Here is a 15,732-nt window from a genome sequence, read left to right on the forward strand (position 1 = left end):
AGTATCCAAGGGTTTAGTTGGCCAGAATAGAACTTAGCTTTGTTAGATTTTTTTTTTTAACCTTAATTATGTGTATACAGCCAAAAATGAATGAAAGAGGTGTGTGCTAGCTATCAGAATAGGGCTCAAGAAGTTTCTGGGCCCCTTGTTTGTAGGACGGGGTAAGCCCTATGGGGACTTACAAAACTAATAATTAAAAAAATCAGATCTTGGCCCTGGCCAGTTGGCTCAGTGGTAGTGCATTGACCTGGCATGTGGCTGTCTCAGGTTCAATTCCCAGTCAGGGCACATAGGAGAAGCACCCATCTGCTTCTCCACCTCTCCTTCTCTCACTTCTCTCTCTTCTCCTGCAGCCATGACTCGATTGGAGTGAGTTGGCCCTGGGTACTGCGGATGGCTTCATGGCCTCTGCCTCAGGCACTAGAAAGAGCAACAGAGCAGTGCCCCAAGTGGGCAGAGCATTGCCCCCTGGTGGTTGTTGGGTGGATCCTGGTCAGGGTGCATGCGAGAGTCTGTCTCTCCCCTCCTCTCACTGAATAAAATTTTTAAAAAAATCAGATGTGGTTTTTCTTTTTTTAATTCCAATATTTTAGATTTTTACTAAAATAGTCCAGTTCTACATTTAAAATGGATCAAATAATTTCTTCTTACCTCTGTATCTGTTCAGTTCCTGTGGTTCTGAAGTACTGATTCCTTCATCATGGACTAACATTATCTTACTGTCATTACAGGTGAACAGTGGAGTTTGGAGTATAGCTGCAGGCCAGGATTACTCCTTGTTTTTAGTGGATACAGAAGATTTCCAACCTGGATTATACTACAGTGGCCGACAGGACCCTACAGAAGGTGACAGCCTTCCAGAGAATCACAGTGGTCCTAAGACTCCAGTACTTCTCTCCTGTAGTAAGGTGAACAGGAATTGGATCCTAAGGCCCACATTCTGTAGCACGTGAAAAGAATTTGTGTTTGTTATTTGTTATGTGTGCCTGTTATTAAGTACCTCTGACTACTGAGTTTAACATTGCAAGCCCCTTCCCATCCTCTTTCATTCCTTATCTCCTTTCCCTAACTTCTCTCCACAATGCATATCACCACTAATACACTATGTAATTTATTTTGTCTATTGTCTGTACTCCTTAACTGTAAAATTTGTAAGAGTAAGGATTTTAGGATTTCTTGTTTACTGCCATATCCTTGTAGTAAATATTTTATAAATGTTTGTTGCATTAACACCCTCATGTAGGAATATTAAAAAGTACATTTTACAATGAAGTTTCCTGACTGCATTTGTGCATCTCTCAGAGGTGAATTAGGATAGAAACAGAATAGATGAATTTTTTACTATAAGTGGGAACTAAAATTTTTAGGGGCTTGAAAGGCCACCAGCAGCACTCTGTTTCCCATCACTGCCCTGTTTCTCTTAGCTTTTCATTTTATTTACTACTGTTTATCTTTTTCATTTGTTGATCTGAATTTCTTTGCTTTCCTACTTTCTGTTTTTTATAAACTTAAGTCGTGCGTCCCTTCCCACTAAGGTTACGTACATTCCCAAAGTCATATGCCTCAAGTAAATAACCATCAAAGCTGGTACATTCTGGATTTCTTATTCTTATTGAATAATATGTCCTATGGACTGTTTTGTTTTTTATCCTTAGTGTTTGTTTTTCTGGCTATATATGTAAGCTATGAATGGACAGAAGCAAGATCTTTCTTGCTAAAGGCAACACTGGCTAAGATTTGGCTCTTAACGTACATATAGCCTGTTATTCCAGACATGCCAGTTGACTCTTTGTATTTATTGGCCATGGCTCCACAGCCTATCCAAATGCCACAGTCCAGATAAAGGATGAAATACCCTGATGAAAGGGATGAGGCTCTAATATGTGTCTTTAGTTACAATGGGATTTAATAGTCTCTATTGGGTCTGCAGTTTGGTTGCCTAGTTTAATAGGGATATAAAATAAAGACATTGAATGTTTTTATTCAGTGGTGTCATGGATAAGCAAAAAAAAAGTATCTTTTAAAGAAAATCCCTGTATGTTGTAAAGTACTTCTAAGAGACAAGGTAACTCCCAGACCTTCGATATTTTGTTCTGTAGCACAGAGTCTCTCTGCTCTCATTTGTCCTATTTTATACAAAAAGGAGTCTGGAGACATGTGTCTTTATCATTTGTATCTTTGTATATTTAGTGTGTGTGTGTGTCATTCCAAAACATGTAATATGAAATAAAATGCATTTTGGCAACAAATAAAAATATAGTGTATATAGTAAAAGTATAGTGTACATAATACATATATGTATATGTGTCCAGATATACATATATAGCAATGGTCTAGTGGTAAGCCATCTCTAAAATTCAAATCAAAACAAAACCAGAAAGCTTTCATCTGTAGTGTTTGACATTTTGAAGGGGAAGGTGGAGAAGTAATTTTTTTATTGCCAATTTCAAGCTACCAATGGTTTCATTATCAGCTTGCAAAATTCCTGAATATTTACCAGTTGGCTCTTGCTGGCTGATACAAGCCAGCTCTACTACCCAACTTGCTATTAGTAAATTATATTTCATCTTTAATCTTTTCTTGTCCTGTGTTTTAGCTTGGATATATAAGCAGAGTGACAGCAGGAAAAGATAGCTATCTAGCTTTGGTGGACAAGAACATTATGGGATATATTGCCAGTCTCCATGAATTGGCTACTACAGAAAGACGGTTTTATTCAAAACTAAGTGATATCAAGTCTCAGATTCTCAGGCCTCTTCTCAGTTTAGGTAAGTAGAACACTTGTTTTATCTGTTCTTCCTATATACAAGAAAACCTTTGAATTACGGGTTTCTCCTTTCCTTCCATTCTCTTCCATTTGTGCACAGGCTGTCAATGCCTGGCAAGCTGTTTCCACTCTTCAGTAGTCCGGCTGCCCCTGCCCTAGGCTTCCACTCCCACAGCTCCTTTTACTTGTGGAAGTAGAAAATGAAGCTTTCAGAATGTTCATGGTAGAGAGGCAGAAACAACTTGGGGAAAGCCAGGAGAGGACGTTTTCTTTCTCTTTCTCTCTCTTGTACCCCTGGGCACCCTCTGCGGACTCAGTTCAGGCCCCCACTCCAGTACTTCACTTCTACCTTGCTAGTACATCAGCTTTTCCACATATTCAGTGGGGAAACATCTTTTCAGACAGCTAACTTAGTGTTTCCTTTGTAAGTTGGAGACTATCTGCATTTTTAAAAACTATATTTTGCTGTTTTAAATGTAGTCCCATCCCCTGTTCTATGAATTCCCTGCCAGTGGGTGGACCCATTACCCCAGGACTGGCAGGAGAAAGGAAGCAGTCCCAGCTAGAGGCTTCCTGGATTGCTCTCAGAAGAAGTGAAATCTGCCTTTTCTCTGCCTGAGTTTTTACTTCTTTGTTGGTCTTAACTGGTCTTCTCATCCTCATGGCTTGGTGAGAAGGCCTAGAAATTAGGAATTTGGGATTGGGACAAAGCAAATAATCTGATGCCCTTTATAAAAATTTAGAGTAACCTAGGCAATCTGGTTTATGGATTGCCCTCTCTGTACTGAAGTGTTGGGCTTGTCCAAAGGACAAGTTGAGAAGTCAGTACAAAAAGTTGAAAATGTTAACCAAGATATAACCGTAGAAGTTATAGAAGTGAGTTTCATTCCTGTCACTAACCAGTTGTGTGAAATTAGATAATTCCTTTCTCCTGTCTTGAGATTACTTATCTTCAAAATGAGAGGAGAGTTAAATTAGCTTGGTGGTTCTCAAATTTGGCTGGTTTTCAGATTACATGGAAAAATTTTCTTCTTAACATATTAATCCTGGGATCTTAAGCCTGGCCTACTAGTCACAATTTGTCCAGGTCTCTGTGAAGGTGCTTTTAACAGGTTCCTCAAATGACTGGATTCTCTGATCTCTTAAACTGCTTTTTTTTTAACACATTGAGTTACACAGTTGAGAATACATCTCAACATGTTAAGTATTTTTAGAAAAGGGAAATTCATAATCTTGATCATAAGGAAGTATTCAGGTAATGAATCTTTCGGTTATGCTGTCATCATCCTCACCATTTTATTACAGATAATTTGGGCACCACAAGTACTGTCCAGCTGCTGCAGGAGGTGGCAAGCCGGTTCAGCAAGCTGTGTTACCTCATTGGTCAGCATGGAGCCTCCCTGAGCAGCTTCCTTCATGGGATAAAGGAAGCCAGGAGCTTGGCCATTCTGAAGCATGCAAGTCTCTTCTTGGATAGTTACACAGAGCAAGTATCCAGTCCCGTGTCATGTTCAGTCTCTGCAGGGTTTTTCTGCCAAGGAGAACAGCTCCTTAATCAGAAGAGACTAGATTAGGGAGAGTGATATAAGGTAATAGAAATTGCAAAGCAGTATTTTAATCTTAAGCCAGTTATAGTTCAGCATTGCTAATATTTTAGTTTTTTCTACAGGGAAGGTTTAAAAATAATTCTCATTTCTTTCTGTATTTTAGCAGAATAATTGATAGTATACTTTATATAAAATGTACTATAATAAATATGAATATATAAACATTCTCTTTAGAGAACGTATTTGTTTACTTAAGTAAATTGAGGAAATAAGTAAACAAATTATTTTAAGACAGATTGCTCATTGTAAATATGGAACTGTTCCAATGTCTGGTTTTTACTGTTGTGTAAATGGAGAGTTTAAAGAACAAAGTATCTTTAAAATAAAGGTATTTTCTTAATAAAACTGAGGATAGTTATCTAATCCTCTTTTCATGTTTTCCAAGTAAACTATCCCAAATGTATTTGAAAATTTAAGTATTTCTTACTTTTTCTTAATTTGTTTTTTGACATTATGATTTGAGATATAATTTGTGTTACTTTAATGTACATTAACTTTTACTGTTGATCTGAAGGATAGGTTTTCTTCTTTGACTGAATACGCAGTAAGTGCCAGCTCTGGGCGAAGCTCTGAGACCATAGCAGCCACAGCGTAGTGCCCATGGAAAGCACCAGCCTCAAGGAGTTCATGTTCTGTTGGTGTTCTGTTAGGTTATTTATAATATAAATAATGTGCGTTTATTATTGAAAACTATACAAATAAAGATAATAAGAAAGATATTTAAAGTCACCCATAATCCATCCACCAGAAATAACCATTGTTAATAATCAGTGTATTTCCTTTGGACTTAGCTTATTTGCGCAAATAGATGTATGCAATTTTTTTAAAAAAATTTTATTTAGTGAGAGGAGGGGAGGCAGAGACGGACTCCCACATGCACCCTGACTGGGATCCACCTGGCAAGCCCACTAGGGGGCGATGTTCTTCCCATCTGGGGCCCTTGCTACATTGCAATGGGACTCATTTTTTAGCACCTGAGGCAGAGGCCATGGAGCCATCCTTAACAACTGGGGCCAACTTGCTCTAATCAAGCCATGGCTGCAGGAGGGGAAGAGAGAGAGAGAAGCGAGAGGGGGGGTGGTGGTAAAGCAGATGGGCACTTCTCCTGTGTGCCCAGACCCAGAAATGAACCTGGAACATCCACATGCTGGGCCGATGGTCTACCACTGAGCCAACTGGCCAGGGCCAAAATATATGTGATTTTTAATTCTAAGCAAAGTTTAATAAATATATACTTGAAGCTGTTGTCTGAGAGGAAAGACACTGGTTGGAATCTTAATTCATCATGTTTCAGACATAAAAATAACATTTGATATTAGTTTACTTTTTTTATTTTTATTTTTGTTTTTTGTGGGGTTTTTTTTGTATTTTTCTGAAGCTGGAAACAGGGAGGCAGTCAGACAGACTCCCACATGCGCCCGACCGGGATCCACCCCGCACGCCCACCAGGGGGTGACGCTCTGCCCATCCGGGGCATCGCTCTGCCGCGACCAGAGCCACTCTAGCGACTGGGGCAGAGGCCACGGAGCCATCCCCAGCGCCCGGGCCATCCTTTGCTCCAACGGAGCCTCAGCTACAGGAGGGGAAGAGAGAGACATAAAGGAAGGAGAGGGGGAGGGGTGGAGAAGCAGATGGGCGCCTCTCCTGTGTGCCCTAGCCGGGAATCGAACCCGGGATGTCTGCACGCCAGGCCGACGCTCTACCATTGAGCCAACTGGCCAGGGCCTATTAGTTTACTTTTTTAAGCTAAATTTTCTTTGTGTGAAAGGTTCAGTTTTTTTTACTTGTATTTGTAGCAATCTATTTCAGTTCTTTTTTTGTCTCTAATCAGAATTTATGCCTGAAATGCTTTTTATTTATACCTTGGGCTATTTTTTAACATAACTTACATAGATGGAGCAAGTAAAATTTTTTATTTATTTAAAAAATAAATAAAATTTATTTTTTAATTATTTAACTTTTATAAATAATTTATTTAAATATAAAAATTTTTTTAATTGTAAAATACATAAAATAAAATTTACCATTGTAATTATTTTTAAGCGTATATTGGGCTGTTTTTGAAACTGCCTTCTCTTTCAAAGTCATTTTATTCCGTTTGCCAACCCAGGAGTACAGAAAAAATGTACATGACTCAAAGCAGTATATCAAGACTTAATTGTTAGCAGTAGATCGATAGCTAACTAACTTTTTTTTTTTTTTTTTTTTACAGAAATAGAGAGTCAGAGAGAAGGATAGGGAGGGACAGAGAGAGATGAGAAGCATCAATCATCAGTTTTTCATCGTGACACCTTAGTTCATTGATTGCTTTCTCATGTGTGCCTTGACCGCAGGCCTTCAGCAAACCGAGTAACCCCTTGCTCAAGCCAGCGACCCTGGGTCCAAGCTGGTGAGCTTTGCTCAAACCAGATGAGCCCTTGCTCAAGCTGGCAACCTCAGGGGTCTCGAACCTGGGTCCTCCACATCCCAGTCCAATCCACTGCGCCACCACCTGGTCAGGCAGTTAACTAACATTTTTTAACTTTCACTCAAGCTTGTTTAGCATATTTTCTTACTGTATTATCTCTGTTATTTACTTCTAAAGACTTCATTAGGAAGCTAAAAGCGAAGTTTAGAGAAACTTTTTCATTAAAAATCCAACAGTTCTAATCATATTTTCTCAAATTTGTTAAGTTACAAAGTAAAATGTACCAGATAAATCCTAGCATCATCTATATAACTTTAGGTGTTTTTTGAAATTTCTGTTATATCAACGTCTTTACTGAAATGGCTGTTTTCTTCCCCTGATTACTATGATTACCACATAACCTGCCCAGTTGTTTGTAGTTCATGAATTCTGACATCACAAATGTTTTGAAACTCATGGCTGGGATACCAAGAAGTATCTGTTCCGGATGCTTATTCTAAACCTCTGAAGAACTAATATATATTTTAACACTAATGTACATGTGTTTTCTTTTTTGCTCAAGGTATTGTACATCTACTACAAATTTCCTGGTTATGGGAGGATTTCAGCTTCTTGCTAAGCCTGCCATGTAAGCAAATACCTTCCAATTATTCTAACAACCAAAGGTCATGTTTTAACAGGTTTAGTGTTTTTGAGTGCCCATGCAAAGCTTTTACCTGGTCGTTTTACCAAGTAAATCATAGTGTAGGTATTTATTATTATAAAATGCAGGTAACCTCTGATTATCATTGGAAGTAGTATGGTATTGAAAAGCCACAAGATCTTAGTCTTTCATTATTGCGACCACATATTATTTCTGAAACTTTGGACAACTGTCTTCACTAAATTGAGTTTAATTTTTTCCTCTGAAAAATGAGAATGTTGTCTTCTATGTTGTGAGGAACAAATAATGTGTATGATGCCACACAGAAAAGTGCAAAGGGTTACACAAATATAAAAGTTTTTGCATTCAGTTTCTGGAAAAGTAATAAATATCAAAGCCTCTTATGAGGCCAGTCATTCTGCATTATGTAGTTTCTCAAGAGGTGTTGTCCTACAACAAAGGCAAGATTAAAAAATTCAGTCATATGCTAAGAGAAAGCATTTCAAATATGTACTCATGGCTTAGATTTAATGGACATTTACTTTTGATCTTCTAACAGAAAGAGTAATAACATCCTTATCTCATTTCTTAGATTTTGTTAAATATCCTTAATCAGGTTAAAAAGCTCCCTTCTATTCTTAAAAGTTGAAGAGGATTTTTTTTAATGTTAAATATTCTTGAGTTTCAAAGTAAATTCAGTGGTGTCTGTGTCTTAGTTTTTAATACATTGCTGGATTTAATTTGCCTATATTTTAGATTTTTGCATCTTATGTGAATATGAGATGTTCTTTCTTTTCTGAACTTGTCCAGTTTTGGTGAAAGGATTACACTAGCAAGTATAAAATGGTAGAATTCATCTGTAAAAATATATGGCCTTCATAGGGGCATTTCCTGTAGGGAGTTTTTAAACTACTGATTTGGTTTTTTTTAATGTGTTGATGTTTCCAGGATTTTATTTCTTCTCATGGCTTTAATTATATTTTTCTGGAGAATTGTTCAATGCATCTTTGTTTTCAAATTTATTGGCATGCTATTCCTACCACTATCTTAAGATGCTTTCACCTCCATAAGAACTGTACTTGTGCCCCTATTTTTTTTATTAATTTTTATTTATTTATTTATTTATTTATTTATTATTTATTTATTTTAGCGGGGTGGGGGAGGAGAAGTGGGGGAGTGAGAATCGGGACCATCAATTCCCGTATGTGCCTTGACCAGGCAAGCCTGGGGTTTTGAACTAGCAACCTCAGCATTCAAGATCAACACCTTATCCACTGCACCACCACAGGTCAGGCCCTAATTTTTAATCTTACTATTTGAACCTTTATCTTTTTATCTTGGTTAGTATTATCAGCAGTTTATCCCTTTTTATTATTCTTTTCAAAGATTATGCTTTAGTTAGTATTTTCTGTTTTCTATTTCATTAATTTCTGCTTTTTATTTCTACTTTTTTTTTTAGTGAGAGAGAGAGACAGGCAGAGACCGGCAGGAAGGGGTATAGCACCTTAGCTGTTCATTGATGGCTTTCTCATATGTGCCTTGACGGGGGGTGGGGGGGCCTCGATCCAGCCAAGCCAGTGACCCCTTGCTCAAGCCAGCAACCCTGGGCTCAAGTCAGTGACGTTGGGCTTCAAGCCAGTGACCATGGGGTCATGTCTGTGATCCCACACTCAAGCCAGCGACCCTGGGCTCAAGTCAGTGACCATGGGGTCATGTCTGTGACCCCACACTCAAGCCAGCGACCCTGCGCGCAAGCCGGGTGAGCTCGCACTCAAGGGGCAACCTCGGGTTCCATACGTGGGTCCTCTGTGTCCCCAGGCTGTCGAGCCCTTCTACTTTCTTTGTGCTCACCTTCCAACTTCATGAGTTTAGCACTACAGTAGTTTGGCCCATTTTTTAATCTTAATATTTCTGATGTATTTATATATATAAAGTTATAAATTTTTGTCTAAATATTACTTTAGCTTTATCTTAAAAGTTGATGCATTTTGTTTTTTATAAATTTCAGTTATAATTTTTTTTAAATTTCTATCATGGTTTTTTCTTTGTTTCATATCATGTGGTCATTCATTTCCAAAATACAGGGGTTTGGCCTTCATAGTTTTAATGACAGGTTAAAGAGTATTATATTTTAACCTTATGTTGTAATTTTAAAATCCTTGATCTTGCTATTTTTTAAATATTAATATAATGACATCATTTTCTACTCTTTTACTTTCTGTGATTCTACATTGTATTATAATATTTTTGTATATTTCTTGTAAGCAGCAGGTGAATGGACTTTACTACTTTGGTGTTTTCTTAATTATCTGCATATTATAATAATTTAAAATGTAGGTGGGGTTGAACACACAGTGTGCTGTACAGAGGTGTGTTGCAGAATTGGGCACCTGAAACTTGCATAATTATGTAAACTGGTGTCACCCCAATAAATTCAATTAAAAGAAGAAAGTATAGGTGGAATGCTGAATCTTGAAGAAAATAGGAGAAAATGACTGACTGCAGCCAAACCAATAATTAAATGAAGCAGAAAGAAATTGGATAGTTACTTTACAAATAATAATGCCCAAAGAAAAGCAGGTTTAATTACAGGAGAATGCAAAAATAGGTGGATACTTGTGGTGATTTACATGGGGAGGCTTCTGGACTTCTTAAAGGACTATGGCATTTGCTGACCCTGGTGCCTTATTATACTTTATTGTTAACCTTCCCTCAGTATTTCAGAGTTGAGTTCCTAGTACTTAAGAGTACCCAACTCCTTGTGAGAGAGGTAAATCATATGGCATGAATGAACGGCTCTTGCCAGAGCCTGGATGAATGGAAAGCACTTAATGAACACTGGGTGACACCGAGCTATGGCAGCAGATAAGCCTGGATTTAGGCAGTATTTCCCAAGCAGTAGTTTATGAACTCCAGGGTTTTACGTAGTTAAAGGCAGTGAAAATGTCTTTTTTCAACTTCTACTTACACAGTCAATATTTAAAGTCATCTTAAAATATTCATTTTAAAAGGGAACAGTTTGAGAACTTCTAGAGGAAAGCTAGTGAGCCCATGTGGCATTTGTGGATCTTAGATGATAAGGCTCAGGCTCCCATCACTTAGCTGCTTTATCGCTTAGCTACTAATCTCAGGATAGTTTGGTGGTTTGATCATTATACGTATAGGGTTTATAATAATCATTATTATAAAATATATACAACATATTATCATTTTAACCATTCATAAGTATACACTCCTGTGGCATCAAATATATTCACATGTTTTGTAAACCATCACCATTACCTATAAACAAAACTTTTTTTTATCATCTCCAACAGAAACTTTGTACCCTTAAACAGTTACTTACCTTTTCTCCCTCCCCCAACCCCTGGTAACATATATTCTATTTCCTGTCTATGAATTTGCCTGTTGTATAAGTGAAATATATATTTGTCCTACTCTGTTTGGCCTATTTCTATAGGCATAATGTTTTTAAGGTTCACCCATGTTGTTGGATATACCAAAATTTTTTCCATTGTATGGTTGAATAATATTCCATTGTATATATATAACACATTTTGTTTATCCAAATGTGGCATTTGTTGATGGACACTTGAGTTTTTTCTGCCTTTAATATATTTATATTTTGAGTAACAACTACAAATCGAGCCATGTAAGGAAAGAGTATTGCCAATATTATATCAAAAACTCCCAAGAGAAGAGAAGCTAAGCAGATTCTCTGGTTTAGATGTCCTGAGAGCACACCAGGGCCCCTGTTGGGAAAGTCTGCAGGCAAGGAAATGAGAAAGTCCTGAAAAGTAACGGGGGTCACAAGAATTGGAATATTTCTGTCTAGTACAGGATGTTCAAGAGAAATGTGGTCAGAGGGAGTATGTGTTCACCTGTAATACCTGCTCCTCTCAGGAGCGGGGCAAAGCAGAACACTTCTGAAAGGCTTACATGTGTGTCTGCAGGTGATCTCAGCAGCAGAACATGGAGGTGGAAGTAGGAACAGTCACATAAGCCAAGTATAAATAAAAATCTGGGACATGTTCCCCAGGCTACTCTCTCTTAGATCTTTTTTTTTTTTTTTTTTGTATTTTTCTGAAGCTGGAAACGGGGAGAGACAGTCAGACAGACTCCCGCATGCGCCCGACCTGGATCCACCCGGCACACCCACCAGGGGGCGATGCTCTGCCCCTCTGGGGCGTCGCTCTGTTGCAACCAGAGCCACTCTAGCGCCTGGGGCAGAGGCCAAGGAGCCATCCCCAGCGCCCGGGCCATCTTTGCTCCAATGGAGCCTTGGCTGCGGGAGGGGAAGAGAGAGACAGAGAGGAAGGAGAGGGGGAGAGGTGGAGAAGCAAATGGGCGCTTCTCCTGTGTGCCCTGGCCGGGAATCGAACCCGGGACTTCTGCACGCCAGGCCGATGCTCTACCGCTGAGCCAACCGGCCAGGGCCTCTCTTAGAGCTCTTGATTGCATTATAAAAGAATCCAATTTGTTCCATTGAACTTTTGGATTCCTGAAAGTTATTCTGTATTTTTCCATCTTTCCACACTAATATTTCATAATTTCTAAGTGGAGTTAAACATCTCGTTATTTCATAGTTCTCTAAGGGATTATAAAATGATTCAGTCTTGCCTTATCGTCTTATGTGACTCTGTCTTATTTGAGGCCTTGTAGCTAAGACTTGTAGAATGCGTATAAAATACTCAGGGCCTGGCACATCGTTGTATTGTTCATTAAGTGGCAAATAACTCACTGGGGGACAAAGTTTTTGTTGCATCCACCAGAACACTTGTTTTTACCTAATTTGAGTGTGCTGATCTCAAATCTGACATCAGTTTTTCTCTGTAAGCTACAGTTTTTTGCAATTCAAGATTTTAAGTTTTCATCTTATTGTAAAATTTTCAACATTTAGTTTAACATAATCAAGTAGAATGTCTTGGGCATCATCTTTGTGAAAATAGAATAATTTATATAATGCAGTAAATACACTAGTACACTAAAAAATATTGCATCAGAATTTGTCTACAGTTTCAAAATAGAACTATTAAAACACATATTTTAATCATAAAATTTGCGCCAAACTTATTGAAATTCTATTCAGACAAAAATTTGCGTTTTGTAGCTCTTGCGTTTGTGTACTTGTTGAGGACAGTCTCGTTTGATGCTCCAGCAGTAGTCTGCTCATCACTAACAGCTCCAAGATTTTCAGGAAACTTATCAAGGTGACTGTTCAGGAAGTGAATCTTAACACTCATGTTACATCCGATGTTGCAGAAGCCAATAGCATCCTTTGAGCCAGAAGTTCATAGTTTTCTGCTTTTTTGTTGCCAAGGAAGTTCTTTGTAACTGCTATAAAAGACTGCCACGCTGCTTTCTCTTCCTCATTCATCTTTCTGGCAAATTCTTTGTCATGTATGAGGGTTCAAATTTGAGGTCCATCGAATATACCTTTTATCTTCTTGAAAGACAAGGCAGGAAAAGCAGAAATAATATGTTGAAAGCATTCACTTTCTCTATTCAAAGCCTGAACAAACTGCTTCATTAAGCCAAGTTTGATGTGAAGTGGGTGGAAAATGATCCTGTCTCGATTAACTACAGGTTCATTCACAATATTTTGCATCCCTACTTCCAGAGCTTCATGTTTTGGCCACTCCTTCATTTCCAGTGTTTCTCCCAAGTTCGGCTGTCCCACAAACACAGAAAGCAAGGATACTTCGTGAAACCTCTCTGTTGTCCTAGCAGGAAACTTACCATTTTAAGATCCACACAGATGATCCAGTTATGCTCCTCATACTTCAGAAAGTCGAGGACAATTTTTATGTCATTATAATCTTCTGGCAGATGAGTTGAATAACCAGTTGGAACTGCTGCATAGACATTACCGTTGTGTAGGAGAACACATTTCAGACTCTGTTTAGAGCTGTCAAGAAATAGTCGCCATTCTGTTGGACTGTAAGTGGTAACACCTTAACTGGCTGAAAAAACTACTGATATCATGATAGTAAACAAAGTATTTGTCTTCGGGGAAAAAAAGTCCACAAAAATTTGTTCACACTTCCTGAAATGAGATACTTTAGCTGACCGGTGAAGTACATTCTTTTCTTGAAGCCTGGAGGCTAATAACTCAACTGCTTTCTTTCATAGGCTCAAATCTCTTACTAAGTCATTCAATTTGGGTTGGTTAAACTGCTGAGGGATTAATGACTGCTTGGCATCAGAAGAAGACCCTTCAGATTCTACAACCATTTCCTCATGCATCTTATCAAAATACACTTAATCACCATGTTCACTTTCTTCGTCCTTAGAAGAAATAAAACCATTGAAAACTGGAACCAGGAGTGTCTCAGAGAGTGGGATAGGTCGTATTGCTGAAGGAATATTAGGATATGCGATCATATGCCGTTTTTTCTTGCCGATGCCCTTTGTATGGATCAGACAGAAATAACAGTCACTGCTGTGGTCCTTAGGTTCACGCCAAACCGTGGGAATAGCAAAAGGCATTCCTTTGTGTTTTCCTTCAGTCTAGTCACAAAGCATTTCCTCACTATTATGACACACAATATGAGGAGCCCAATTCTTGTCTTGATCACCAAGGGGAACTTGAAAATAGGCAATATATGCACGTGTCACAGATGATGAAATATTGCGCCTTTGATGTTGAAGTGTTTAACAGCTGCATATGTAACAGAAGGTGTCAGGACTATTCTTACATGTACGCCTACTCGAAGAAACCATGATTTAATCTTAAAATAAGAGGGTGTTTTTATCAGATAATAATTTTTTACATTTAAAAACAACTACAATTATGTAAAAGTGATGTTTATAAAAGATTAATTGTCTTCTTGTGGTTATGTTCAATCCAAGAGTCGTTGCCCTTTAACTCCAATTTAAAAACCAATGCATGCCATTAACTGTAACAAAGAGAAATTAAAATTGCATAAAAACTAGAGCATGCACCAAAAAACAGATTTCAGATTTGGAATCAGCAATGCAGAAATATATAGTTCTAAAACCTCATGCAACAGAAAATGAAAAAAAAATTGTTCCCCAGTGTATTATTTTGTCACATTAATTCTGCTTTTGACAAAGGTATTTTGGTCTAGTAAGCATAGTCTCAGTAGGCACTGATCAGCATTAAAATTCACAGTAAAATTTTAATAATGAACTTATATATAAAATTTAAGATAAAAACTAAATGTTGGTTTTAGTTTGAAATGCTTTGGAGACCTCAGCATTGAAATCTTTGCATATATTTGACTTATTATTTCCTGTTAATTATAGTACTAGTACCTATAGCTTTTTATTATTCTCCTGTAATAAACTTATTAGGTAATCAACAATTGAAGGGGGAAAAAGGAAGAAATTAGAAGTATTTTAATATTTCACGCAAATTTTGTTGGAGTAAAGAGCTTTGTGTTTCCTCTAGTACAACTGATTAGAGCAATTAGCCTTGCCATTTATTGCTGTGACTTTTGGCTTGAAAATTAATAGGTCATGTTAACTGGTCCCTGAAACTGTGGAGTGTATGATTTATTCAGAACATTAGACACATGTCTATTATTAACCATCTCTATCATAGAGTTACTGTTCCTACTTTTTCTTTTAAGATTTTATTTAGTGATTTTAGAGAGAGGAGGGGAGGGGAGTGGAAAGCATCACCTTGTAGTAGTTGCTTCTCATCTGTGCTTTGACCGGGCAAGTGCAGGGTTTTGAACCGGCAACCTCAGCGTTCCAGGTCAACACTCCCACTGCACCACCATGGGTGAGGCCCATTTGCTACTTTTCATATCTTAAAAGTCCCATCTTATAATCACAAAAATTCTTTTAATTTTTTCTGGCTTATTATGTTATTGTATATATCATCTATTTTATAGCACCTAAAAATGTGCATTCTAATAAATTAGGACCTAATGAAATATTTTTATTCAATATCATGTGTATTGTCAATACAAAAGTTCTCTGAATCTCTTTTTTTTTTTTTTTTTCTATTTCCAGTGATTTCCTAAATAAAAGCCAGGAGCTGTTGCAAGACTTATCAGAAGTGACTGATGAAAACACCCAGTTGATAGAAATACTGAATACTTTGTTTTTCTTGCCAACCAGACGACTTCATAATTATGCAGAAGTTTTGCTAAAGCTTGCTACTTGTTTTGAAGTGGTAAGCTCCCATATATACCCTGTTTGGACACTTGGGTAGCCAAGGATTATTATTTGTCTGTTTGGATTATGTCACCTACAATCTGGAACTCCACTAACTTAATATTTATATATGTTTAATTTTATTGTTCTTCAGGGAAATGAAAGAAAAGCATATAACTGC

The 15,732-nt window shown here is 37.6% G+C and overlaps 1 protein-coding gene across 5 annotated transcripts in view; it reads left to right on the top strand.

Annotated features, from left to right (window-relative positions):
• The window catches only part of LOC136378255 (alsin), an 85,038-nt gene that overhangs the window by 35,259 nt on the left and 34,047 nt on the right, over positions 1–15,732 (top strand). For all 5 annotated transcript variants that reach the window (XM_066344897.1, XM_066344895.1, XM_066344896.1 and 2 more), the window contains 5 exons: positions 732–908; positions 2,597–2,768; positions 4,073–4,253; positions 7,344–7,409; positions 15,408–15,570. In XM_066344897.1, the coding sequence (XP_066200994.1) occupies positions 732–908; positions 2,597–2,768; positions 4,073–4,253; positions 7,344–7,409; positions 15,408–15,570 (759 nt within the window). The remainder of the gene's footprint in view (positions 1–731; positions 909–2,596; positions 2,769–4,072; positions 4,254–7,343; positions 7,410–15,407; positions 15,571–15,732) is intronic.

This window comes from Saccopteryx leptura, chromosome 7 (genome assembly GCF_036850995.1).
Source record: "Saccopteryx leptura isolate mSacLep1 chromosome 7, mSacLep1_pri_phased_curated, whole genome shotgun sequence".
In the NCBI taxonomy this organism is placed as follows: domain Eukaryota; kingdom Metazoa; phylum Chordata; class Mammalia; order Chiroptera; family Emballonuridae; genus Saccopteryx; species Saccopteryx leptura.